General features: G+C 66.0%; 1 protein-coding gene across 1 annotated transcript; it reads left to right on the forward strand.

Annotated features, from left to right (window-relative positions):
• The first annotated feature begins 1854 nt into the window (after window positions 1-1854).
• ATP6V1B1 (ATPase H+ transporting V1 subunit B1) lies at window positions 1855-24690 on the forward strand. Its single transcript, XM_050895465.1, has 14 exons — window positions 1855-1954; window positions 12504-12559; window positions 15017-15115; window positions 16258-16351; window positions 18504-18581; window positions 18963-19102; window positions 20065-20166; window positions 20360-20457; window positions 21422-21545; window positions 22426-22576; window positions 23098-23180; window positions 23416-23520; window positions 24078-24207; window positions 24320-24690. The coding sequence occupies exons 1-14, from the start codon at window positions 1855-1857 to the stop codon at window positions 24484-24486; spliced, it is 1527 nt and encodes a 508-aa protein (XP_050751422.1). The 3' UTR covers window positions 24487-24690.
• Window positions 24691-25351: the final 661 nt, after the last annotated feature.

Here is a 25351-nt window from a genome sequence, read left to right on the forward strand (position 1 = left end):
CAGGGATGCAGAAAGCAGGGACAGAGTTTGGTTCACGGTGACGAGCTTCCCTCTCCCGGCCCGGCTCAGACCACAGCTCGCTGCCAACACCTCCGTACCTCTCCCTAAATGTGGGATTTGCCGGATCCTCCTGGTGCCCCGGGGTGCTCAAACCCCAACACCCCGACGCCGTGTTTGACTGAGGTTTTGGATTTTGACAGAACGACGACCTTCTCCCTTCCCCTCATCACTTAATTTATATTTATGTCGCCGTTCTTCATCCTTCCCCCGTCTGCAAATGTGGTATTTAAAGACAGCGAGCCGAGGCGGGCAGAGCAGGCAGCGGGGAAGCCGTGCCCACCCGGCTACGCCGAGATGGGGGAACCCTGCCTGCAAACCTCCCCCGGGACTTGTTTTGCTTTGGTTTTCCTTCTTCTCCCTGGGAGCGGCTGAGGTTATTGGACCCCGTTCCTCCCACCCTGGGCTCACTGGGAGAACCTCGGTCCAGTTTGATGGAGAACCCACCCCCTTGCACCTTCGTGGGTGGAGGAGGTTTTGGGGCATTTCAGAGAAAGCAAAGTCCAGTTTTATTTTCGAAGGAGCCCCCAAAGCCTGGGAGTTTTTGGGGGGCGGAGTGGTCCCCAGTGTGTTTGCCCAGCTCGGGGCATCCTCATGGGTCTCCTGCATCCTCCTCCCGCTGCTCCGCAGCCAGAGGGAGAGGTGGAAAGCCAGGCAGGGAGGCCACGGGCTGCTCTGCAGCGAAATGGCAAGCCCTTTCTGCAAATTTAAACCCAAATGCTGCTTTCAGAAAGGCCCCAAAACCGATCCAAAGCTGCTGCTTCTCCCAAGTCTCTTCTCCCAAAGCAAACGCCCTCGGCGAAGCTGTCCCGGGGGTGGTTAGGAAGGTGCCATGGGGAAGCCGGCTCGCCCCCAGCCCACCCCACTCCACTCGCCTCCAGCAGCTCCTCCGGACTTGTACAACTGGGGGGAAAAAAAAAAAAAAAAGAAGTTAAAAAAAAAAAGGTTAAAAAAAAAAAGTACTGGATGTAAAACTTTAATGAATAATGTGGTTTCTTATGGTTTCTAATGGTTAATAAAAGTTATGTCCTGCCTCCTGCCTGCCTCCTCCTCCTCCTCCTCCATCGCCTTCGGGACCGGCGGCTGAGCCCCTCTGCACCCCAGCTCTCGGGGTGCCAGCAGCCTTTAGCGGGTGGCTTTGCAGGGAGGCATTTTGAAGGCTGTCGCTGCCTGCTCTCCCCGACCTCCCTGCATCGCCAGAGCCCCCCCCGAGCATGCACACTCAGAGATACCTCCACTACACCCCCCCCCAACACTCACCCCCCTTCCCCAGCAGGCACAGGGCTGCCCGGGGCACAGCCCCCCTCCCCCAGATGCCATACGACCACCCACCACACCCGACACAACCCCCCCCCCCCCCCCCGGCCCTGATCCCAGCCCTGCCCTGCTTCCACACAGGCACCCACAGCGGGTGGGGGGGGTGTGCAGACCCCTCACCCCTACCTGGACCCATAACCCCAAAACTATCCCCAGCCCTCCCCCTGCCCCTGATGCTGCCCCAAATTCCCCCTTTACCCCCCCCCTTACTCCTAACCCTACCCTTGCCCACTACCTTTAGGTTTAGCCCCCCCCACCCCTTTACCCCCCGCCCCGCCGCCCGGGTGAGGGGCTAAGGCGGGGGGGGCCGGTCCGCCGCTCCGCCGCTCCCTCACCCTGTTTACAGCCAACACCGGGCTGCGGGCGGGGAGGTCCCCGACGGGCCGGGACCGGCTCGGGCCGGTGCGGGGGGGCCGGGGGGGTTATAAAGGCCGGAGCGCTGCCGCCCGCCCCGCGTCCTGCCCGGCTCCAGCCCCGGCCATGGCCGCCACGAGGGTGCAGGCAGCGGCGGCAGCGCTGCCCGCCGCCCGGGAGCAGGCCCTGGCCGTCACCCGCGACTACAGCGGCAGCCCCAGGCTGAGTGAGTGCTGGGGGGGGCACCCCTCCCCTCCCCTCCCCTCTGTCCCCGAGCTGGGGGTCGCGATGGGTACCCCGGGGTGGCAGGGACGGGGTGGGTGGCACTGGGGCAGGCAGGGATCCGGGCTCTGGTGGCCCTCCGTGCTCCCTGCTTGCAGGCAGGGGTCCTGCCTTCGCTGCCGAGACCTTCAGAGGGAGCACAGGGGCTGCGTGGGTGTCTCTCGGGAGGGCCTGGGGACTGTCGTGGGGCTGGGGGGGGTCTGTCATCCGTCTCCTGGGGGGCTGCAGGGGCTGGGGAGGTGTCACGGCCCCCCCGAGGGCTATGGGGTGCCGTGCCGGGCTGTGGCTGATCCCGCAGTGGCGCTGGGGTGCACTGGGTGTCCCTCCAGGTGATGGAGCCCGTACTGACCCACCGCAGGGGTGGCCAAATTGGGTCAACAGCCCCCTCCTCCCTTGAGATGTGGGAGGGAAGGAAGGACCACCCGCCTCTGTTGCTGCTCCGGGTCCTCTCCGGGTGTCCACCGCCCCAGCGTCACCCTCTTTCCGGCCCCGAAATGGTGCGGTGCTCCTGTGCACGGGCGCGGGCCCTGCTGAGGTGTCCTCGGGGTCAGCCATGCGTGCGGGGAGCCCGGGGCGCAGCCTGGGCACGCAGCCGTGCAGGGAGGCACCGTGTGCCGCGTCCCGGCGGAACGGGGACGAGGGACTTGCCAGGCAGGTGTTTGCCGAATGCGGTGTTTCCCGTGGCCTCTCACGTGCCGGAGCCTGTAAGGACGGCCGTGTCCGTCTGTGTGTCTGTACTGGCAGGACTGCATACTGCGCCGTGCGGGTCTCCCCTGTGCTGCGCCCATGGGTGCTGCAGCTCTGTCCGCCCCCCCGGCGCCCCGCTCGCAGCACCCCATGGGTCCTGTGGGCAGCGCTGGGCTGCTGGCTCGACACTGGCACCCTCAAACCCCCACCCCAGGCTGCACCCCCAGGCCACCCCGACCTCGGCGTCACGCCAGCCCCACATCCAGGGGTGGGCTGTGACTCCCCCCAGCACCCCGGCCCCGAGCACTGCAGGCTCAGAGGCACCAAGGACGTTTGCTGCGACCTTTGTGCCTTCGCTCCCGGGTCAGGACGGCTGGAGGGAGCTTTGCTGTCACCTCCCTCGCCCCAAGCCGGGCAGCTCCGGGCTGGCACGGTCCCGGCTGCACCCTCCCGGCACGGCTGAGCACAGCCGGCTCTGCCCGGCCACCCGCCTGTGTTTGCTGTCAACAGGGAGCTGGGAGCAGCCACCCATGGGTGACTTCTGCCCAGTTCACGCTGGGTGAGAGCCAGCCCTTGGCTCGAGGAGGGGCACTGGGTGGCAGGGAGGGGGTCCGCAGGGAGCCAAGGCTGTTTCTCGTCGCGTTAGAGGCAGGTCCTACCCTCCCCTGGCCGGATCCTGCAGGCCCTGGCTCTCGCTGCTGCAGCTGCTCCTTTGTGCACCCATGGGAGACAGTTTGCTGGGTTGGAAGAGCAGCCGTGCCCATCGCTTGCCCGGAGGGTCCCGGCCTCGAGGGGTGCACCCCCCAACAAGCCTCTGCACAGCCTCTCTGCCCCAGGCGGGAGGGGATGGGGCAGGGACCGAGGGCTGGCATGGCGGCGGGCCCCAGCTGGCACCCATGGGGTGGTGGGCTGTCCTCCCCGGGCGCAGCCTGTGGCCGAGCTCCCATGGGGTCTCCGTGGGCTTTCCCCTCCCTGGAGCTCTCAGCTGGACCCGTCTCCATCCAGCATCCTGGCACGTGGCTCCTGCGCTCTTCCTGGCTTTTCGAGGCAAAAAAAATGCCCATTTTCAAGTTTCTTCCTGCCTGCCATGACTGCAGGCAAGTACTTTATTTTAGAGGAAGCCGTGTTTTGCCCCCCCCCCCCAATCGCTTCACCCCCGAAGCTGTACGAGCAGCGCCAGCTTTGCCAGGCTGGCTCTGCAAAGCCAGACACCCCAGCAGCCACATCCAGGCTGGGACTAAGTCCTGCCCCGGGTGTCCCGTCACCCGTTACGGCAGAGAGAGGTGGCAGAGGTGGGTGTGAGGAGCACAGGACTATAACAAGCCGATGCTCTGCAGCCCCGCGTGCCGGGGGGAGCTGGAGAGGTGGGTCCCGGAGCGGGTGGGAGCCCTTGGGACTGCTCTGAAATTATGCTGCAGGGTGAAGGCAAGGGTGGGAGCCAGGAGGAGGGACCCCAGCAATGTGGGAGAGCTGGGGGGTGTACCTGAGGGTGACATTTGGAGGGGTCTGGGGGAGCCCCCCCCCCCCAGCACGGGGGAAGAGGCAGTGTGGGGCTGAGGGCAACTGAGCTTCTGGACGGTGCCACGCCATGTGGGTGCAGCGTGGCAGGTCTGGGTGGGACGGGTGTCTGCACGCTGTGGGTATTTCCTGGGGTGTCCACTGTCCCTGTGCCAGGGAGGTCTCTGGTATGTGCCACCGTGCCGGCTTCCCACCCCACGTGCCCCACGGCGATGCCACAGCCTCTCCCCAGCCCCATGGCTGGGTGCCCAGCTGCATGGGGCACCCGGGGTCCCGGTGTGGGGTCCCGGCGTGGGATCCCAGCGTGGCACCGTGCGCAGGAGCAGCTACATGATTCCCAGTTACAGCCCAGCACCCTGACCCACAGCCCAGTACCCGGAGCTGGGGGGAACCGGGGGGCCGGGCAAGCAGGGCTGGCTGGCAGGAGCAGGCAGAGCGCTGCCTGCACTGCTCTGCTGGGGCCGGCTCTCCTGAGAGGCGGGAGAGGTATTAGCAGCTGCTTCCCAGCGCTGCGAATCCATTAGCACAAGCGAGTGGAAGAAGCACTTATCACCTCCTGGCCTTTGGCTTGCCCCATCTTCACGAAAAACAACCCAGCGAACGACGTCGCTGCCCGCACGTGGGCTCGGTGGCTGCTTGGGCAGAGTGGGGTGCCCCATGCCCTGCCCCACAGCCTGGCATGGCCCCCACGGCGTAAACACAGCCTGAGAGCGGCTCGAGGGCTGGGCTGCAAGGGGAGGGAGGGATGGACGGACGGACGGAGGAAGCAGGAGGTGCTGGCAGCAAGCCCAGTGACACAGCGGCTGTGCCGTGCGATCGCAGCCCGGCAAGGGGAGTTTGGTGAGACACGGCTTCTCCTCTGCCATGTCCTGACCTGCCCCGTTAGCCGTGACGCTCGTCTCCTGCTGGGACTCGGCGCTGGGTCCGGGCATGGTGCCAGCGCTGGGCTGGCCCCAGGCAGGGGACCGGTGCCTTTGGGAGCTGTGGCTGGTGGGGTTTGGGACACGGCGTTGCCGCTGGGGACATGGGAAGCAGATGGAGAGGAACCAGGGAGATCCCCAAGCCCTGGGCACCCCGATACGTGTCTCCTTGGGGCCTGCTGCTGGGCAGGAGTTGGGTGCTGAGCCTCGTGGGGCTGCGTCGGGCTGTGCACCCAGCCCGGGTCCCCCAGCCTCTGTGTGGGAGCCGTGGGGGCTCAGGGAGGAGCGAGGGGCTTGTGGGGCTCAGCACCGAGTCGTAGGATGGAGGAGCATGAAATTGTCCGGTCTCTTTGGTTTACCTACCCTTAATATTCCCTGCCTTGCCCAGCAAGTTGAATTCCATTTCAGGTGGAGGAGCCCGCGGAAGGCGTGAGCCCCTTATGCCCATTTCCCAAGGGAAATTGGATTTTTTTCATGTATATACGCACACGGGCTGCCTGTCCCTCGGCAGAGGGAGGTTGCTGGCGATGGAGAGCTGGGCTTGCGGCTCCTGCGGCTCTTTTCCCACCTCACAACTAACCAGCTCTGCCAGCACCTCACCCCCTCCCCGGCGCTGCTGCCGCGGCATCCCGGCAGCGCAGACGGGAGGGTGGTGGATGACCCGGGGAAGATGCCGGGAGCCCCTTGCCCTCTGCGCTGGAGCTGCCAGACCGCTCGGAAGCAGAGCTGGGCTGACATCCTTGGTGTGATGATAGGAGATGGCGGCCGCCATGCGTTCGTGGGGCTGGCGAGGGGGCTGGTGGGTTCCTGGGGGCTGCAGCCGTTGCGTGCCCACGTCCTGCTGCTGGCCGAGCCCGGGCAGGCTGGTTGTGCCTGTTCCCTGTGCTCCAGCCTCCGGCTGCAGGAGCCATCCCTCCTCCCACCCCAGTGCCAGCATCCCCAGCACCCCACGGTCCATCCCGCCGGGGTGAGATCCTCCGCCCCACGGCGTGGCAGGATCCCCCAGCCCCACAGCTCCATTCTCCATCACTTCTCCTTTCCTCTCGGGACCATCTCCTCCCCTCAGCCTTTCGAAAGCCCTCAGCCCAGCTGGTGCCTGCATCGCTCGCCCGGGGGCCGGGGTCCGGCAGCTCCGCTCCTCACCGCCTGCCCCCCCCCCGCCTCAGCCCTGTTTTGTCTGCTAGAAAATGCGACCGCAAGCCCAGCAATTTTTTTTTTTTTTTTTTTAATTTTTTTTTGCTTGTTTGGTTCACGCTCGGCTGGCCCTGCCATTCTTTGCCTTTCCTCACATGACGTGCAGGTGTGTATGGGAACCCTCGCCCGCCGGGCCCTAATTAGTGGCATAGAGTGTGACCACCCGCCGGGCTTTTCACCGGCTCTGCCGGGCTGGGACAGGCCGGTGGGGTTGACAGCGCGGCACAAAGTGACACATGGCACAATGGGCAGGTTGCGGCGGAGGGGGAAAGCGGTCACTTAGGGACTGTCGGAAAAATCCCAGGATGGCCCTGGGCTGCCGCGCTCGCCACCCAGTGCAGGATGAGGCCGCCGGGTGATGCCGGCTCTTGGCCGGGGCGGGGGGGGAGCTCGGCGAGGTGCGTCCGGGCGGATCTTGCCGTGCCTGGAGGATGGGTCAACACGGTGGCTCCGGTGCTGAGGATGGGTAGGGCTGAGTGGGATTTTGAGCTCAAAGTCGCCGTCGGGGTCGGATTCATGCCCCGTGCCGGGAGCTGGGCTGCGGCACCTCAAGCGTCGGCATGGCCCAGCATTTTGGTTAAAAACTAGGCATGCACGTGATGAAATGGTGAATGGCATCTGGAGGGGGATGCAGGATGCATCCAGCCCGGTCCGGAGCAGCCCACGGCCACCCTGTGCCTCGTGCTCAGCAAACCCAGACCCCTTTTCCCCACGGGGTGTCCGCTGCCCATCGCCGTGGGGTGCCAGGCATGGGGCAGCACAGTGGGACCCCCACCCTGCGCCTGCCGGGTGTGAGCTGGGGGCCACCGGAGACCCATCCTGGTGTCCCAGGGAGGCTCCGGACCGGCTCCAGACCTGGTGGGACACCTCTTCATCCCTGTCCTTGCTCTGGGCTGGAGGGGAGAGAGTTTTGGGGATTTTGGGGCTATTTATCAGTGCCGTTTCCTATCTTTGCTCCAGCTCGGTTCCCCTTCAGCCCGCATGTGGGGCAGAAGATGGGAGAGGGTGTCGGAGGCTCCGACGGCTGCGTAGAAACCCTGGGTCTGTAATTTGGGGTAGGGGATGTGCAAAGCCCCTCGGGCGGTGAACGGGGATGAGCATCACTCGCTGCACGCCCCATCCTAGAGGCCGAGGCGACCATCGCCGGGCAGGCGACGGCGGCTCTTTGCAGGACAAATTTGTCCAAAATCAGCCTCGATCACTTCCGCGGAGAAGGTAATCCCCTCGGCAGTTTTTTGCCAGCCTCCACGCCGTGGCCGGGGCTGGAGGAGGATGGGGCCGCGGCTGCAGCCATCCTCTCGCCGCGGCTGCAGCCATCCCTCGCCGCGGCTGCAGCCATCCCCTCGCCGCGGCTGCAGCCATCCCCTCGCCGCGGCTGCATCCGTCCCCTTGCCACGGCTGCATCCGTCCCCTCGCCGCGGCAGACGGCAGGTCCTGGGGACCACCGGCCCTTCCGGAGGTCGGGAGCGAGCCCCCGGCGCACTTTGGAGCAGAGCCCTAAGGCGTGTGTCGGGCCGGGGGGGAGCCGGCAGCGATGGCCGGGCAGGGGCAGGGGGCTGGGGAGGGCAGGGCGGGTGAGTGGGAGCAATTAGCAGCGGGTGTAGTTGGGTCGGGTCCTCTTTGTCACCGGGGGCCCTTTTCCCCCCCTCCGGCCGCCGCGGTGGTTAGTAGTGCGTGAGTGTCAGGGCTAACGGAGATTGCATCTGACAGGAGCTGTGAATTTGGGGCTGGGGGTGTGGAAAGACCAGGTTGAAAGACTTTTTCTTTTCTCTTGGCCCCTCTCCCCCTGCCTCCCGCACCCCCCGCTTGCTCCCCGGCCGTGCCCCCCGGCAGCCTCCCAGCCCGGCCGGCTGCCGCAGCCCACCCACCCCGCCGCTCCTCCCCCCCGCTTGTTCATAACAGCTCAACGTCTTAATTATCTGAATTAGTGCTTTCCGGTAGCAGGGGCTCCCCCTCCTCTGCCCCGTCCCTCCCCGTCCCTCTCCTCCTCCTCCTCCTCCGTCCCTCCAGCCCCTTTGGTGGGTTGCCACTTGGCATTACTGTCGTGATTTCCTTCTCTGTCGCGATAGAGCCCTTTGCACTGCAGAGGTGGGCATGGGTGAGGGGGCTGGAGCGATGCAACAAGTGCCGGGCAGGGCAGCTCCGGCACTGGCTCCGGCTTTGCCGCAGCGGCCGGGGCTGGCCGGGTTTGGGGCAGGCAGGGGCTGGGGGGCGAAGCTGGGAGCTGCGGGTTCCTGGGTAGAAAATGAGAAATTTTTGCAGAAAAATCCTTTGCGTGAGATTAATTTTTTCGTAGCATTGTCTGGGGCGTCGCTTTGCTTCGGCACGGAACGGCAAGCCAAAGCCAAAGGGAATCCCCCAGGGTGGCTGGCGAGGCGGAGCCCCTGTGAGTTTTGCGACGGGCTTTTCAGCGGAAACGGTGAAGAACAGGGCATCGTGGAGCAACATTTTTTTATCACCCCCGCCCTGTTCTTTTCTCCATGACCAAGTCTGGCTTGTCCCTCTGTCCATCCTCTGGAGGCCCGGTCTCCAAAAAGCCTTTTCTCGCTGGGAAGGTGGCCGAGCGCCGGGCCAGGCTGCCGGGGCTGTGGACCCTCCATCTCTGGAGATCTTCAAAACCTCCCCCCCCCATCCAGGGCCCTGGGAGCAGCTCTAGGTGACCCTGCTCGAGCAGAGCTTGGACCAGAAGATCTTTAGAGGTCCCTGCCCACCTCCACCATGCCGTGACTCCGAGAGCGAGCCCGGATCGTCGTCACCAGAGTTGGAGGTGACGTTGCAGGGCTGTGTGTGGCCAAGCCCAGACCCTTGGGTTACATTTCTCCCTCTGTCCTGGAGATGCTGGTGGTGTTGCCGTCACCCCACAACCCACCCCCAAAACAGAGTCATGGTGGGGGAAGGAGGGGATGCGGTGACAGCAGAGGGCAGCTCCTCTCCAAACAGGTTGGTGCGGTTGGAGAGGAGCCTGAGGGAAAGCCAGCGCTGAGACCTTGCGCTGCCGGGGACCCCCGTGGGTCTGGGCTGGGGAGCCTTCCCTGCCTCAGTTTCCCCATGAGGAAATGAGAGGAATAGTGCTTCCCTCCCTGAGTGACAGCTGGAGGGCAAATATATGTATATATGTTATTTAAAGATGGATGGATGGATACATCGATGGGAGGATGCAGAGCTGGATGGGTGGATGGATGCATCGATGGGAGGATGCGTCAATGGGAGGATGCAGAGCTGGGTGGGTGGGTGGATGGATGGATGGGTGGGCAGAGAGCTTGGCCGATGATCCAGTGTCACAGCCACAGGGCACCAAACGGTGCTGCCAGAGCGTCTGATGCCCTCGGTGGGAGAAGACGGCCCAGTGCAGTGGAAGGGAAGCCAGGAGGGTCCCGAGGGGATGGCAGCCATCGGGCTGGGCTGGAGACCACCGTACTGGGGGGAGAGGGATGAGCCCTGTGGCCCTGTCCCACGTGGGTGGCTCCCCAAGAGCTGGGGCTGCGGAGGGGACGTGGGGAGAGAAGAAAAGAGCCCAACAAAACCTCCCGGGGGAAGGGAAGCAGGCGAGGCGGCGGCGGCGGATATTTGTGAAGGAGTTGGAAGGGGAAATAAAAGGCAGAATGGTCACTTTGGGAATAAAGGAGACAAAAGGCGGGGAGGTTGGCGGCAGAGAGCCGGCTCCCAGCGTGCCAGCCCCCCAGGCTGCTGAATGGGCGACCAGCAGGAACTGGGCGTAATTGGGTAACGGAGAGAAGGCTAATTGCAAAAATGGCAGGGATTACCGGCACCACCAGCGTCCTCGCCGGGGCACGAGCCAGGTGAGGGAAGGGGGACGCTGGGGGCCTGGTTGTGCCGTGGGAGGTGACCCGCGCTGGGCTGTGGGGTGGCCAGGGATGGGTGCTCCCCGACATGGGATGCAGCTAGCGAGGGGCAAACGGGACCCGTCCCCAAGAAATGAATTTGTCGGAGCTGGTCTGGCTGGGCTGCTGAGCACTCGTGCAGGGCCGGCTCCTGCACCCGCCCGCCTGCGCCGGTGCCGGCATCACCAGAAGGGCGACTGGGATGCTGCGGCGCAGGGCCGCGCATCCCGCTGCCGTGGTGTGGACCACCCATCCCCGCGGCCGGTGGGAGGGAGGCCGGCGAGCTTGCCAACTGGCCCGGCCTCTCCAATCCTATTAGGATCATGAGTAAATCAGAGAACCCGGTGTGAGAAGAGAGGACAGAGGGATGAAAGGGCCTGGCGGGGTCAGCGAAGCCAGGCCCTGCCATGGCAGGCGTTACGGCGTTTGACACATCGGTAAAATGATCAAGGAGCGGCTTAGAGCCGGATCAGTTCCCCAGCACCTGCACTCGCCTGGGAAGCTGCTCCTGACCCTCGCTCTCCCCGGCCTCGGGGACCTGCCTCCTCTCCCTGGGCTCCGACACCGGTTCATCCCCATCTGTCACCCTCGTGCGTAACGTCCCAGGTGCCTCCCTGCCCCACGGTTATCCCCGGGGTCTTCGTAGTCACTTTGGAGAAATCACATCCCCGGCACCCTCATTTCCTCGCCCGAATGCGGCACCGTGCGAGTCCCTGGCACCCTGAGGTCTCATCCTTAACCGCGGGGTCCCAGGCTAGCACGCCGTGGCAGCCAGGCCGTGCCACCTTGCAGGCAGGACCAGGCAGGGTGCTTGGACCTCGCCTTGGCGGCGGTGGCCCTGAAAGCTCGTTGGCAGCATCCCGCTGGGGTTGTCCATCCTGGGGTCTCCCCTGGGGACAAGGGGTGACCTCCCGGGCTGCCATGGGGTGAGGGCAGCTCTGCTGATGTGCTGCTGGCTGAAGGCAAGGGAAGGCAGAAGGGCAGTGGGAGATGGCAGGGCTGTGCCCATCGCACGGCGCCTGGGCTGCTGTCTCTGCCTGTAGCCATGGTTTTCGGAGGGTGAGCTGGCAGGGCGTGCGGGCTGCTCTGCAACGGTGGGGCTGGGATGGTGGAGGATCTGCTGGAGTGAATGGGGCAGAGGCTGCCGTGGAGGTGGGGTGGATGGGGAGAAGCCTGGCGAGATGGGGATGCCCTGCTGGGAAGGGAGCTGGGACCTGCAGGAGCTACTGGAGTGGCCAGCAGGTCACCGGGCTGTGGTGCCACCTTACCGGGGTAGCTGTGCCACCGGGATGGGGTTACCCAAGGCTGGGGAGCTCTCCTGGTGCTGCTCGGGGTGTGGGGTGGGGGTGTTTGAGCTAGGGAACCTGGGGGACAGGGGGGGGACATCGCTCGTCCTGGGTCTGAAAACTGCCGGTCGTGGTGGCATCCCCGGTTGTGGCATCCCTGCCCAGCGTGTGGGGGCACCTCGGGAAGGCGAAGCATCCCCCGGGGCTGGGCCGGCTGCTGCGCTGTCACCGGGCACGATGGCGGGAAGCCACCGTGGAGCAGAGCCATGCCGCGGCGGCAGCGGCGGGGGGGACACGGAGCTAATCCTGCCTTAGTTGTGCTGCAGGCAGCGTTTGGTGGGGGACGGCGGTGGGGGGGTGCGAAGCAGTGTCCCTCGCGGTCTGGGTGGGGATGAGGAAGGCACCAGGGTCTCCCCGGGTGAAGCGGGGGGGTCCTGCAGTGGGAGAAGGTGGGGGGTGATGGCCCGTTTTGGGGTGAAAACTGCCCCCCCCATCTGTGCTGCCCATGGCCCCAAGCCCCTCTCTGCCTGGGCGGGATGTGGCTCTTGCGCCTTGTTAATATATTTTATTCCAGAAAAAGGGGTTTTTTGTTTTTTGTTTTTGCTTTTCTTAAAGCAAAGTCTCGGTGTAATGAAAAACTGTGCTTGGAAAAGGAAAATATTGACTTGCAGAAAGTCTTTCAGTTTGCTGGCCGGGGCAGGCTGCTGCTGCCACTGTGCTCCTGGCTTTAAACATCCTTCCTTTCTGCACTTCTTTTTTTTCTATTTAAATGTTTTATATGAACTGAAATGAAATTAATTTAGCGAAAGCGACATTTCCTGCAGGACGGATGTTCTGGGTCTCCAGTTTAGCAGCCGCCAGTCGCTTGGTCCGTAGCTGGGATAAGGAATGGGGTAGCAGGAATGGTTGGCGCTGGGGTGGGGGACGGATCCTGCCCTGCCGAGGCTGCGGCCCCCCGGCGCCCGCGGTTTTGGGGGTGGCGATGCCGGGAGCGGGGTGGGAGCATCCCCAGCTCCGGAGGCTGACGATGTGTCCTTCCTCCCCAGCCTACAAGACGGTGTGCGGTGTCAACGGGCCCTTGGTGGTGCTGGACAACGTGAAGGTAGGAGCCCGTCTGCCGGTGGGTGACGAAGGGACCCCTCGACGGTGTCACTTTGGACTGTGCGGGGACCACCGTGCTGTCCCTGCCCGGGCCTGGCTGCCAGCCCCCCTCCCAGGCGGGGAGGGTGCAATGGGGGAGCCTGTCCCCTGTCCCCTGGGCTGTCCCCTCCTCTCTGGGGTCTGTCAGCCAGCTCCGAGCTCCCTCCTCTGGACGCGGCCGGCAGCAGAGCCCGTGTGCCAGCCTGCACACGCGTGTGGGCCTGCAAGTGTGCGTGCTGGCGTGTGTGCAGGCACGGGGACGCGTGTGAGCGTACGGGTGGCCGTGTGTGCGCTCTGCCTGGGCACCCTGTGTGCGCCCCATGTCCCCCTGCACCCAGGCACCTGCTGTCCCCCGTCCCCTGTGCCCCTGCCCAAGCTCCAGCTCCAGTCCCCTGTCCCCTGTGCCCCTGCCTGAGCTCCTGTCCCCTGAGCCCCTGCCCAAGCTCCAGCTCCAGTCCCCTGTCCCCCGTCCCCTGTGCCCCTGCCCAAGCTCCAGCTCCGGTCCCCTGTCCCCTGTGCCCCTGCCCGAGCTCCTGTCCCCTGTCCCTGAGCCCCTGCCCGAGCTCTGGCTCCAGTCCCCTGTCCCCTGAGCCCCTGCCCAAGCTCCAGCTCCAGTCCCCTGTCCCCCGTCCCCTGTGCCCCTGCCCGAGCTCCAGCTCCAGTCCCCTGTCCCTTGTGCCCCTGCCCGAGCTCCTGTCCCCTGAGCCCCTGCCCGAGCTCTGGCTCCAGTCCCCTGTCCCCTGTCCCCCTGCCCAAGCTCCAGTCCCCTGTCCCCTGTGCCCCTGCCCAAGCTCCAGCCCCAGTCTCCTGTCCCCTGTGCTCCTGCCCGAGCTCCTGTCCCCTGTCCCCTGAGCCCCTGCCCGAGCTCCGGCTCCTGTCCCCTGTCCCCTGAGCCCCTGCCCGAGCTCCTGTCCCCTGAGCCCCTGCCCGAGTTCCGGCTCCTGTCCCCTGTGCCTCTGCCCGAGCTCCTGTCCCCTGTCCCCTGAGCCCCTGCCCGAGCTCCGGCTCCTGTCCCCTGTCCCCTGTGCCCCTACCCACGCTCGGCTCCATCCGGGAGCCCAGTCTGAGCGAGACCACAGCACGAACCCCAGCTCAGCCCGTCCCTCCAGCACCGAGTGGCACCTTGGTGGCACCCTGCCTGTCCCTGCTCCTGGAGCAGGGGCTGGGGTCACTTGGGTGGGCGCCGGGCTTCTCGGCATCCCCGCATGGCCCGGCCAGCCGGGACCCTCCGAGGGGCTTTGTTGGCCGGTGGCTCGTTTCTATGGCCCCTTTCACGCCCAGCCCGGCAGGATGGAAATTAATAAGCTCAATTAAAGAGCCAGACCGTGGCGGGTGTTTCCTTCGCTTTGTTGTCCTTTATGCAAAGGTCTTTACGGAAGAATTAAAGTCCAAAGTTCACAGTGCCGGAGCCAGCCCCGGTGGCTGGGAGCGAGGAGGAGGAGGAGGAAGAGGAGGAGGTGGAGGAGGAGGAGGAGGAGGAGATGGAAGAGAGCACAGAGTGTGCTGGGCAGGCAGAGCTGGGCAGGCACACTCGCAGAGCAAACCCCCTTGGATGTTGTCCCCAGAGCAGGATGTGTCCCTCAGCCAAGGGGCTACAGAAAAGTCCCCTCCATCTGCCCCAGGGGTCCCGGCTGGGTGGGGGTCCGGGGAGGTCGGTTGGTGTCCCTGGGGGGCTGCGGCCCTTGCCCCCCGTGGGTGCTGGGTCCCGCTCGCTCCTCTGGCCGATGCGAGGTGGTGGCAGCGTGATCCCCGACTTAACCTTCCACAGCTCAGGGGGGATTACAGGGGATCCGGCAGCTCCCTGGGGTCTCGAGCAGCACGGGCAGCCCCGGGCTGCTCTGTCCCACAGGGTCTAGCAGTGGGGGGTCCCCGAGGGGTGCCACCAACTCCAAGGGGTTTATCCGGGGCTGTGGATGCGCTTTGGCAGGCTCTCAGAGACGTTGCTTTATGGAGGTGATGGCTCTGTCTGCTTCTGGTGGGGAAAGGGGTTTGTATTTGTTAGTTGTCAGGCTGTGGGGAGCCCGAGAGCACCCTTGGGGGAAGCGGGGGCACCCTGCAATGTTGGGGAAACTGAGGCACAGAGCAGTGCCACAGCCTGAAGCACGCTCCGGGATGGGGCAGGGGCAGGCAGCACCTTCCCCCCGACTCCTCCTCCTGCCTGGGCTGGCGGTTCTGCCTGCGCCTGCCTGGCATGGTGGGTGCTGCCTGTTGGCATCAGCTGCTGAATGGCCCCCCCCCCGCGGTGTTCAGTGGCTGCAGGGAGCACGAACCCCCCCTGACCACAGGAGGGGAAACTGAGGCAGCGCTGGCAGACAGGCCTGTGCAGGCAGGGCTGGCAGGCAGGGGCTGCAAGGGGTGGTCTGGGGTGGGGGAGAGGAGCCCCCCCCCAACCCGTCTCACCTTGACCTTGTTTGCCCAGTTTGCCCAGTACGCCGAGATCGTGAACTTCATGCTGCCCAACGGCACCAGCCGCAGCGGGCAGGTCCTGGAGGTGATGGGCTCCAAAGCCATCGTCCAGGTGAGCCCAGCGCGGCGGGGACGTGGCGGGACGGGGGATGCGTGGGTGCTGCGTGGCCTGGGGCTCTGTCCGGGGGCTCTGTCCCCCTCCAGCCGAGCCTGCCGGGCTCTTGTCCCGGCTCTCCCAGGCTGCAGGACCAGTGACACTGGTGTCATCCCCACATCCTCCCCGCTGACCTCCCTGGGCTGCCTCCCGCTCCATCCCAGCAGGAAAACATTAACCGCCCTCCTGCCGTCACCCCACAGCCACCAGCCCTCTGTGGGGCTGGCACTGGGGCAGGCAGCGGGTTCCCGGGGTGCCCGGAGCGGGCAGGCTGCCCCCCCCCCTCCAAACCAGAGCAGCCAAGCAGTGGGGTTTCACCGCGAGCACCGGGGCCGTTTGGGGCTGTCCTGCCCAATTAGCCCGGGTCCTCTCCGGCTTGGGTCCCCCCCCTAATCAGCCAGCCCAGGGCTTGGGGGGCTGCACGGCCGACCTGGCCGAGTTCGGGCTGGCGAGCCGCCAAACCTCGCTCCTCTAATGCCGCCCGGACCTCTGCAGCGGCCTTTTAATCCTATTAGGGAGTCAGCCTTGGGAGGAAAAAAAAAGGGGGGGGGAAGGACAAAAAAAAAAAGGAGCCTTTTGCAGAAGCAGCTTTGGCGGGGGCTGACCTGCACGTACCTCCACGCACCCGGGTGCTGCGGCCATCACCTGCCCTCGTGCCTGCCGGCATCCCCGCCAGTGGGTGCTCCCGGCTTTCCCAAGCCGGCCCTTCTCCCAGGGGCCACACGGCTCTAATTAAAGCAGCGATCTGGAGGTTAATTAATACAAATGGTGTCAAATATTATACCGATCAAAATGCCTTTGGTTTCCCTGCCCTGCCCGAGGCCCCTCTGCCATGCTCGTTGCATTAACGAGAGCGTGGTTCCCCCCTTCCCCTGCTCCCCCCCGCCCCGAGCCGAAGCCCCTCAGAAGGGAGTTTTCTTAACCCCGGGGTCTCTCCCCCTCTTTTATCACCTCTCCCTGACGAGTTTTTCGGGTGAGCGCGGATCACGTCACCTCCCCACAGAGAGCCCGGCTGCCCCCGAGCCCCCCCCCCGACCCTCTGCACCCGTTAATCCCCGCTAATTGCCACCCGCTCGCCTCTTGCCCCGGGGTCTCCGCAGGTGTTTGAAGGAACATCTGGGATCGACGCCAAGAAGACCTCCTGTGAGTTTACCGGGGACATCCTCCGGACCCCGGTTTCTGAGGACATGCTGGGTAAGCCCAGCCCGCCACTGAGCCCTGACACATCTCGGTACACGGATGGTGGGGTAACCCAGGCGCAGGCAGCCGGGGAGGGGACAGGCAGTTTGAGGGTGTTGGGGTCCTGGGGTTTAGCTCTGCTGCTGCCCAGGGGCTGAGCACATCCCTGGGCACGCTCTCCGGTCCCGGGAGGGTCGCATGCAGCATGGAGAGATGGTGACGGTCCCCCTTGTACAGGGCTAAAAAGTCCCCTTGAGCCCACTCTGCCCAGTTATCCCAGGAGAAGAAGCCTGGTCTGGACTGGGAGAAGGTTGCCCGGGTCAGGATAGGCAAACTCCAGCCCACGGTCGTGCCGTTAGCACTCTCATTACCTCGGCCTTAGGAGAGCTGGGGGCTGCACAGCATCTTCACCGTCCGTGCTGAGCCCTGAGATGTGGCCAGGCTGTGAAGATGCGCAGGGGGACCGGCCACCCCTGTCCCCACGGGGACACCCGCCTGGGCAGAACTGGGTGCTGGCAGACCCCCATGGCCCCAAGCAGCCTCTCCTGAGGCCGTTCAAGCTCAGCCCTGGGCCCTTGGCCCCCCCCCCCCCCCCCCCAGCCATATTAGAGGCTCTTGAGGGTCCTACAGCCCCCAAAACAGCCCCGGGGGCTCGCAGGGGTCACAGCCGGTGACGACGGTTGCTCGGGGTGCCGGCGGAGGGACCTCGGCTGACGCACGGTATCGGGGGCCGAGTGTCTCCTGCAATCTCCTTCCCGTCTCTGCCGGCAGCGTGAAACCCGGCCAGAGCCCTGCCTGCAAAGGGCAGCGGTAAAGGGCAGCCTGGCTGGGAGGGGGCAGGTGTCGAGCGCGGTGACGGCAGCGCGCGGTGATGGCCGGACAGGTCCCGGCTCCCCGGCAGCGGGGCGGGAGCCCCCCGCTCCTTTCCCAGGCAGAGTCCCCCTGTCCCCCCATGTAGGGTCCAGGCATGAGTCCCCCGGGAGGGGACAGGGGCCGGGCAGGAGTGCGCAGAGTGCATCCCAGGCTGTCCTCGCTGCTCCCCCAAGCCTCCCTGCCCCGGCTCAGGGAGGGGGTTCCCCTTCCTCCCCCCCCCAAACTCAGCTGGGGTCCCCCAGGTACTCGGCTGCATTGTCCCTTCCCTCCCCTCTGCCGCTCTTTGCGCCGCGGCGCTGAATTAAGCGGCTGCGCGCCGGCGAGACGTGGGTGCCCAGCGAGCGCCAAGGTTACTGACCTTTCATGCTCGGTGCTCCCGCGCCCCGGCCCCGCCGTCAGCTTGATCTGCTCTGACAACGGCGATGCTTCCCCGGCCCCGTCGGGGACCAGAAGAAAGTCCCATAGGGGCGGCAGCGGCAGGCGGGGTGCCGGGGGGGTGTGGGGGGGGGTGCGGCGTGGCCGGCACGCCGGCTTCACCGCTATCGATCCCACGGCTTGGAACCGGTCGATGAGACTGAGCGATGCAGCGGCTCTCTGGGAGCCTTGTACCCCACCCTGGGGCTGGTATGGGGGGGTCCTCGGTGTCACCCCACCTACACAGGAGCTGGGCACCCCAAGGGGGAGGTGATGGAGGGTGGCTTGGATGGCATGGGGAGGTCTCTGGGGACCTGGTCCCATGTGCTGGCATCTTCCTGCCCCAGGGGCTGTGGTGTCACCCAGCCCTTGGGTGACACGCTCCCTGCCCGCCCCATGCAGTGACATGGGAACACCTCGTCCCCCGGCATGGGGGGCTGCGGGACCTCCGAGGCTGGGGGTGCCTACAGCCACCCTGGGTGCAAAATCCTCTGCTCCTCACCCCCAGACACCCAGCACCGGTACCCACGTCCCCTCTGGGGCACCCCAGGCTGCTGGGATGTCCTGTGGCACCCATGGGTGCTCTCCATTGCCCGGGTTTCCCCGCGGCCGGGGTGTACTCAGGAGGACGCTGTTGCCCAAGGGGCAGGATAGCCCCCGGGTTGCCCCGCACGCTGTGGGGGGGCTCGCAGGCAAACCCCAGCAGCAGTGCAGACCTTCGGTCTCGGAAGCACTGCTGCCTGTCCCTGGGGGGTCCCAGGGGACCGGGAGCGGGATGGAAATCCTGCCCCACAGCCGTGGGGCAGGCAGCTGCCTGCTCACGGGGCTCTGCACCAGGCTGGGGCGTTCAGCAGGGGACCCATCACCTCTCTCCTTGCAGGTCGGGTCTTCAACGGCTCCGCCAAACCCATCGACAGCGGTCCCCCGGTGATGGCCGAGGATTTCCTGGACATTAACGGTGACGGCTCTGGGCACGGCGTTGCTTTGCCGGCTCCTTTTACCAGCCGCAGATGATGCCGGAGGGTCTTGGGTGCAGCCCGGCATCTGGGGATAAAGCTGTGCCCTGATGGACAGAGTGGTCCCACGGTGCCATCCCCACCCCAGCTCCCCGGGGGGGGTCCATCCGTCCCCATTGGGGTGCCTCAGGTGGGGGTATGGGTGCAGGGGTGGTGCCTGGTGAGCCCATCTCACCCCAGGGCTGGTGCTGGGCAGCTGCACTGGTCCAAGAGCATGCTTCTTCCTTAGCTCCAGAAGCTCATGCCTGATTTTTGGCACCAACTGGGGCGATTCCTCCGTTTCGGGGTGCCCCCAGGTGCCTTATTTCCCTTTCCTCCTGCAGGCCAGCCCATCAACCCCCACGGCCGCATCTATCCCGAGGAGATGATCCAGACCGGGATCTCGCCCATCGACGTGATGAACAGCATCGCCCGGGGCCAGAAGATCCCCATCTTCTCCGCTGCCGGTCTCCCCCACAACGAGGTGGGTCCCCACGGGGTGCTGAGCCCCCGGCGCAGCCCCAGCAGAAGACAGAGGAGGAGGAGGAGGATGGAGGAGGCAGCGTGGGGGGATTTGGGAGGGCTGGAGCCCGTCTCCTGCATCTCTCCTCCTCTCCCTGCTGTGCTCTGGCTCCCTGCTCGGCTCTGCTCGCCGTGACGGGCCAGACCCACCTTTTTGGGGTGGCCATTGTGTTCCCTGACCCCCCCCCCCCAGCCACGCAGGGTGATGGGCTGGTGCATGCAGGGGAAGGGAAGCTCACATTACCTCGTGCCTCAGTTTCCCCATCTGCGCAGCGAGGGGTAAGGCAAACCCTGCCGCGCCGAGAGCTGCGCTGAGGTGGGGAGAGGTGATCTGGGCTGATGTGGGGTGTCCGAGCCCGTGGGGTGGGGGGCCATAGACCACTCCACGGCCCCACGAGCGTGGCCGTGCCGGGAGGACAGAGCAGCAGGCGCTGGAAATACTAGCCTGATCCACGGGCGCACCGGCGCGGTGGATGGGCAGTGCCGCCCCGGCTCCCCCCCCCCGGCACAGACGGTGATGCGATGGGACGGAAAAACCGGCCCTGACAGATCGGGAGCGACAGAGGAGGGTGACCACGGTCAAGTCAGGGCTCGGCACGACGGGCACTGTGCCACGGCGAGGGGGCACGGCTGGCTGGGGCGGGGGGGAGACCCCGCTCTTCCCCCCCCCCCAACCCGTGGGGCTGGGTGCCCACCTGCGGGCTGGGTGGGCAGCTGGGGGTGCTGGTGCCCGTGCTGGGATGCTCTCTCCTTTGCCAGTTCCTATTTATCCTCTCTCCATCCCCTGCACCCCCTGCCCCTCGGTGCCGCGGGGGCCGTAGCCTGGTCCCAGGGGGGTTGTGGCCTCTCGGGGGGGGGACGGACACACGGACTTGGCTGCGGGCGCTGGCCCCGTGCTGCCCGCCTGTCCCTGTTCCGCTGCAGATCGCCGCCCAGATCTGCCGGCAGGCCGGTCTGGTGAAGAAGTCCAAGGACGTGGTGGACTACCACGAGGACAACTTCGCCATCGTCTTCGCTGCCATGGGGGTGAGTCGGTCCCGGGACAGGACAGCCCAGCCGACCTCGGCAAAGCCTGCCGGTGGGGAGCCCAAATTGCACAGGACGCGTAGGCAGCCTTGCCGCCACCTCCCTGCACTGCCTCGTCCCTCTCCTGCCTCAGTTTCCCCGTGCGTGAAGCCGCCCCGCTCCTGCTGACCGGCCTCTCCTCCCACGGGGGCAGGTGAACATGGAGACGGCTCGCTTCTTCAAGTCGGACTTCGAGCAGAACGGCTCCATGGAGAACGTGTGCCTCTTCCTCAACCTGGCCAATGACCCCACGTGAGTCAGCCCCACGGCTCTGCCACAGGGCTCTCCTCCTGCTCTCCTCCTTCTTCTTCTTTCTCCTCCTCCTCCTCCTCCTTTCTCCTCCTCCTCCTTCTCCTCCCTCTCCTTCTCCTTCTCCTTTCTCCTCTCCCCCCGCTGAGGACCTGATCCGTCTTGGGTGGATCGGGGTGCGTGGGCTGGTGGTGGGCGCAGCTGGGGGTCACTGGGGTCCTGCCGTGCGTGGGAACCCCAAAGTCTGTGGGTCCTTCTGCTCCCCAGGGGCCAGCCCCACTCCTGGGCGCTGCGAGCCCTGCCCTGAGCAGCAGAGGGGGGCTGCAGAAGCTGGGGGGGGGGACGACGATGGCCACCATCCTGCGCGGTGCTGAGTCCCTCGAGCTCCTCTGTGTGCCCTCCTGGCAGCCCCCCAAACCTGGCCCTGTGCTGGGACGGGGAGCAGCCTTCAGTGTGGTTCAGTGAGGGGTGCGGGGGGGTGGGCGCAGGCTGGGCTCTGCCGGGCACGCTCTGAACTGCCCCCACGTGTGCCCTGCCCCGCACGCTGCTGGGCTAGGGGGACCCCCCCCGGCGAGGCTGGGGAGACCCCCCCCCTTGGCTGGGCTGGGGCAGCCATCCTGGGCTGGGGCCGATGGGCAGCCCAGCGGGCAGCGAACGGGCAAGGGAGCTGGCACCGAACCCGGCCAGCTTTTTTGGGGTCCCCGTCCCTTCCCGCAGTGGCTGGGAGCCGATGCCCTGGGTGGGCGGCGGGTGCCTCCCTCCGCCTCCCCAGCCATCACCCGGTCCCAGCTCAGGGACCCCGAGAGCTGGGGTCCCCGGGGGTGCCCGGTCACCCCTGCTGACAGCCCGGCATGCTGCAAGGAGGCTGTGCGGCTCAGTGCCAGGCGGGCGCCCGCCGGGCTCTGGGGATGCTCTGCGGGGGGGACGGAATTGGGATCTGGGGGTGCCCACCCTATCTCCCTCGCAGGATCGAGCGGATCATAACCCCCCGCCTGGCCCTGACCACCGCCGAGTTCCTCGCCTACCAGTGCGAGAAGCACGTGCTGGTGATCCTGACGGACATGAGCTCCTACGCCGAGGCCCTGCGGGAGGTCAGCACGTGTCCCCCGGGATCCGCCCCGGTCCCCTGTGTCCTCCCCGTGTGGCAGGGGGGGAGGACTGCCCTGTTAGGGTGCCTGGGGTTCCCAGGGTACTTGGGGTGTTTGGGATGCCTGGGGTGCTGAGGGTGCTCAGGGTGCCTGGGGTGCTCAGGGTGCCCAGGACAGCCGAGGTTCTCAGGGTACTTGGAGTGTTTGGGATGCCTGGGGTGCTGAGGGTGCTGAGGGTGCTCAGGGTGCTTGGGGTGCTCAGGGTGCCCAGGACAGCCGAGGTTCTCAGGGTACTTGAGGTGTTTGGGATGCCTGGGGTGCTCAGGGTGCTTGGGGTGCTCAGGATGCCCAGGACGCCTGGGGTCCCCAGGGTACTTGGGGTGTTTGGGATGCCTGGGGTGCTTGGGGTGCTCAGGGTGCCTAGGACGCCTGGGGTGCTCAGGGTGCCCAGAACACTTGGGGTCCCGGGGTGCTCGGGGTGCCTGGGTGTTCGGGTGCTCAGGGTGCCTGGGGTGCTCAGGGTGCCCAGAACACTTGGGGTTCCCAGGGTACTTGGGGTGTTTGGGATGCCTGGGGTGCTCGGGGTGCCTGGGGTGCTCAGGGTGCCCAGGACACCCGAGGTTCCCAGGGTACTTGGGGTGTTTGGGATGGCTGGGGTGCTTGGGGTGCTCAGGGTACCCAGGATACCTGGGGTTCCGAGGGTACTTGGGGTGCTCAGGGTGCCCAGGACGCCTGGGGTCCCCAGGGTACTTGGGGTGTTTGGGATGGCTGGGGTGCCTGGGGTTCCAGGGTGCTGGGGTTCCCAGGGTGCCTGGGGTGCTCAGGGTGCCTGGGGTGCTTGCGCCCCCTCCAGCACTAACGCCAGCCCCCCCCGGTCCCGCAGGTGTCAGCGGCCAGGGAGGAGGTGCCCGGCCGCCGCGGCTTTCCCGGCTACATGTACACCGACCTGGCCACCATCTACGAGCGGGCCGGGCGCGTGGAGGGCAGGAACGGCTCCATCACGCAGATCCCCATCCTGACCATGCCCAACGATGGTCAGCGGCCCCGGGGGACACAGGGGTCCCCGCGGGGTGTGCGGTGCCACCGCTGTGCCCGCACTGGGAAACCATAGGGCCGGGAAATGCCAAATTGTTTTGTTTTAACAAGTTTTGGGGGAGCTCATGGGATCCGTCAGGGTAGCAAAGCTTGCTGGGATGCTTTAGGGTTGTTTTTCGCCCCAAGTCGTCCCTCTGGGCCCCCCCAGCCAGAGCAGGGTGCTGGGTTTCAGCCAAAGGATGTGGTTGGGGGACAGTCAGACTTGGGGGGCATGGGGGGTGCGTGCAGGCGCGGGTGTGGGGGTGCCCACGGGTGCGTGCCCACAGAGGCGAGTCCGAAACAGGCAGTTCTCTGCCTGGTGATGGGGGAACCGGCTCTTGCTCACAACCACAGGCCAGTGCAGCTTCCCCGGGGCCGTGCTGCTCCGGTCACCCCCCAGCATGGGGCACGGCCACGTCCCATGCCCGGCCGAGCACCCAGATGTGTTTTTGGGGCTCACACCACCCTGCTTTTCCCCCAGACATCACCCACCCCATCCCCGACCTGACGGGCTTCATCACCGAGGGGCAGATCTACGTCGACCGGCAGCTCCACAACAGGCAGGTTCGTTCCCCTGCCCCTTCCCAGCTCCGTGCCGCGGCGGAACGGGGATGGATCCGGCACCGCCGTGTCCGCCGGCATTGCGTGGGGCTGGAAGCCACCTGAGAGCACCAGGATAGGGGGGTGCCGAGGGCAGGGGGGGAGCCCAAAGTGGGGGCAGCGGTCCCCTTGCCTGCACGGGGTGCCCGGCAGGGCTGGCAGCAGGTGAACGTGGGGGGGGATCCCTCTCGCCCTGCAGATCTACCCCCCCATCAACGTGCTGCCCTCCCTCTCCCGCCTGATGAAGTCGGCCATCGGGGAGGGCATGACCAGGAAGGACCACGGGGATGTCTCCAACCAGCTGGTAAGGGCTGGGCGATGATGGGGGGGACGGAGAGCGGGATCATTTGTCCCTTCAAAGCCCTCCTCCCCTTGCTTGGGGCTGAGATCTTGGTGCTCTTGGCCGTGATGGACTCGAGCACTTATATTTGGCACCTCCCTGACGTGCGGGGGAGTTGGGGTAAGGGGGTGGGATCCTTTACCCTGGGAAGTCCAGGGGATGCAAAGCCCCGAAGCGGGGGCAGAGCCGTAGCTTGTCCTGCTGCAAGAATCCCAGGCTGACAGCAAGCCGGATTTTTTCCATCCGCAGCATCTTATTGTTTATAATATAATTATATATAACTGTGGCTGCTGCGGAGACCGGCAGGCTTTGAAAAGTGCCTGCAAACCAGCCGAGCCTGGGCATGCAGACCCTGCTCGGGGTGTCCCCGAGGCGCAGGGTGACACAACCAGGCTGGCGTTCCCCTGAGCCGCTCCCGAAGCCGGGCAGGGGGGGAACCTGCGCTGCTCCCCCTGCTCTGCCTGCCCGCTGGGTTGCACGGAGCGTCCGTCTGTCCTGACGGCCGCCCGCCCATCCCGCAGTACGCCTGCTACGCTATCGGGAAGGACGTGCAGGCGATGAAGGCGGTGGTGGGGGAAGAGGCGCTCTCGGCCGATGACCTGCTCTACCTGGAGTTCCTGCAGAAGTTCGAGAAGCAGTTCATCACCCAGGGTGAGGCGGGCGGCCGGATCCCAGCCCTGCAGCCAGGAGGGGGTTTCGGGACTGGACCGGACCCCCAGCATCTCCCCGCTCCTGCACCTCCCTTGCCTGCATCTTTTCCCAGGTCCCTACGAGAACCGGAGCATCTTCGAGTCCCTGGACATCGGCTGGCAGCTACTGCGCATCTTCCCCAAGCAGCTGCTGAAGCGCATCCCCGAGAGCATCCTGGCCGAGTACTACCCGCGCGAGGCCAAGGCACCGGGCCAGGGGCCGGCCAGCACGGCCCTCTAACCCCCCCCCCCCAGTTCTGGGCTGGGACGGTCAGCTTTGGGGAGCAGCCTTGCCTCCCCCAAACCTCTACGGACCATCCAAAGGTCTCTCCGGTGGGGCTGGCCAGCGTTAGCTGCCGGGAGGGTGCAGAGGGCTGCGGGTCCTCGGCGCCGGCATCCCAAATTGGTGAGAAACCTCTTTTCCTTGCTCAATAAAACCAGCGTGGTCGCCAAAACCCCTCTGTGCTCTCGTGCTTCCCACTGTGGCCGCTTCCTTCCCACTCCTGGGCGCACCCCTGGTCCGTTCCCATCCTCCTGCCTGCACCCTGCGGGAGCAGCACTCCCTGCCCAGCCCAGGCAAGCTGCCCGATGCAGGCAGAGCTCCTCGCCGGGCAGAGCGGCGGTGCAGGAAGCTGCCCACGCTCCCGCTGAGCTGGCATCTCTTCAAACCACGGTATATTTTTTATTTTAAGATGACCTGGGAGGTGTAAAGGCCGTGCGAGGGGGGTGTTTGCTGCAGAGCTGCGCGGGGAGGGACCTGAGCATCTCCCTGCGTCAAAGCGACTTCCCAGCCGGGGCAGAGCGAGTTTTGGTTCCCCCTTGAGCCCCGGGTAGCTGCCGTGGCAGGGCCAGCCCAGCCTGGATCGGGGCGCTCAGCCCTCGCCGTAGCCGGTGGTGGTGGGGACGGCGCGGTTTCACTTCCCTGCAGCGGGCGGGGAGGGCGAGGCGAGCGCCCGGCCCTGCCGAGCTCGGGGTGCTGGGTGCCACCAGCCCCGCCGCCATGGCCTGGGCTGGGGAAGGCGCCGGGCAGCTCGCAGGTAAGGTCCCCCGCGCGCGTTCGAGGACGCGATGGACTCGGTGGGCTCACACGCGGCCGGGCGTCCCCG

This window comes from Gymnogyps californianus, chromosome 4, assembly GCF_018139145.2.
Source record: "Gymnogyps californianus isolate 813 chromosome 4, ASM1813914v2, whole genome shotgun sequence".
NCBI classification, from domain to species: Eukaryota; Metazoa; Chordata; class Aves; order Accipitriformes; family Cathartidae; genus Gymnogyps; species Gymnogyps californianus.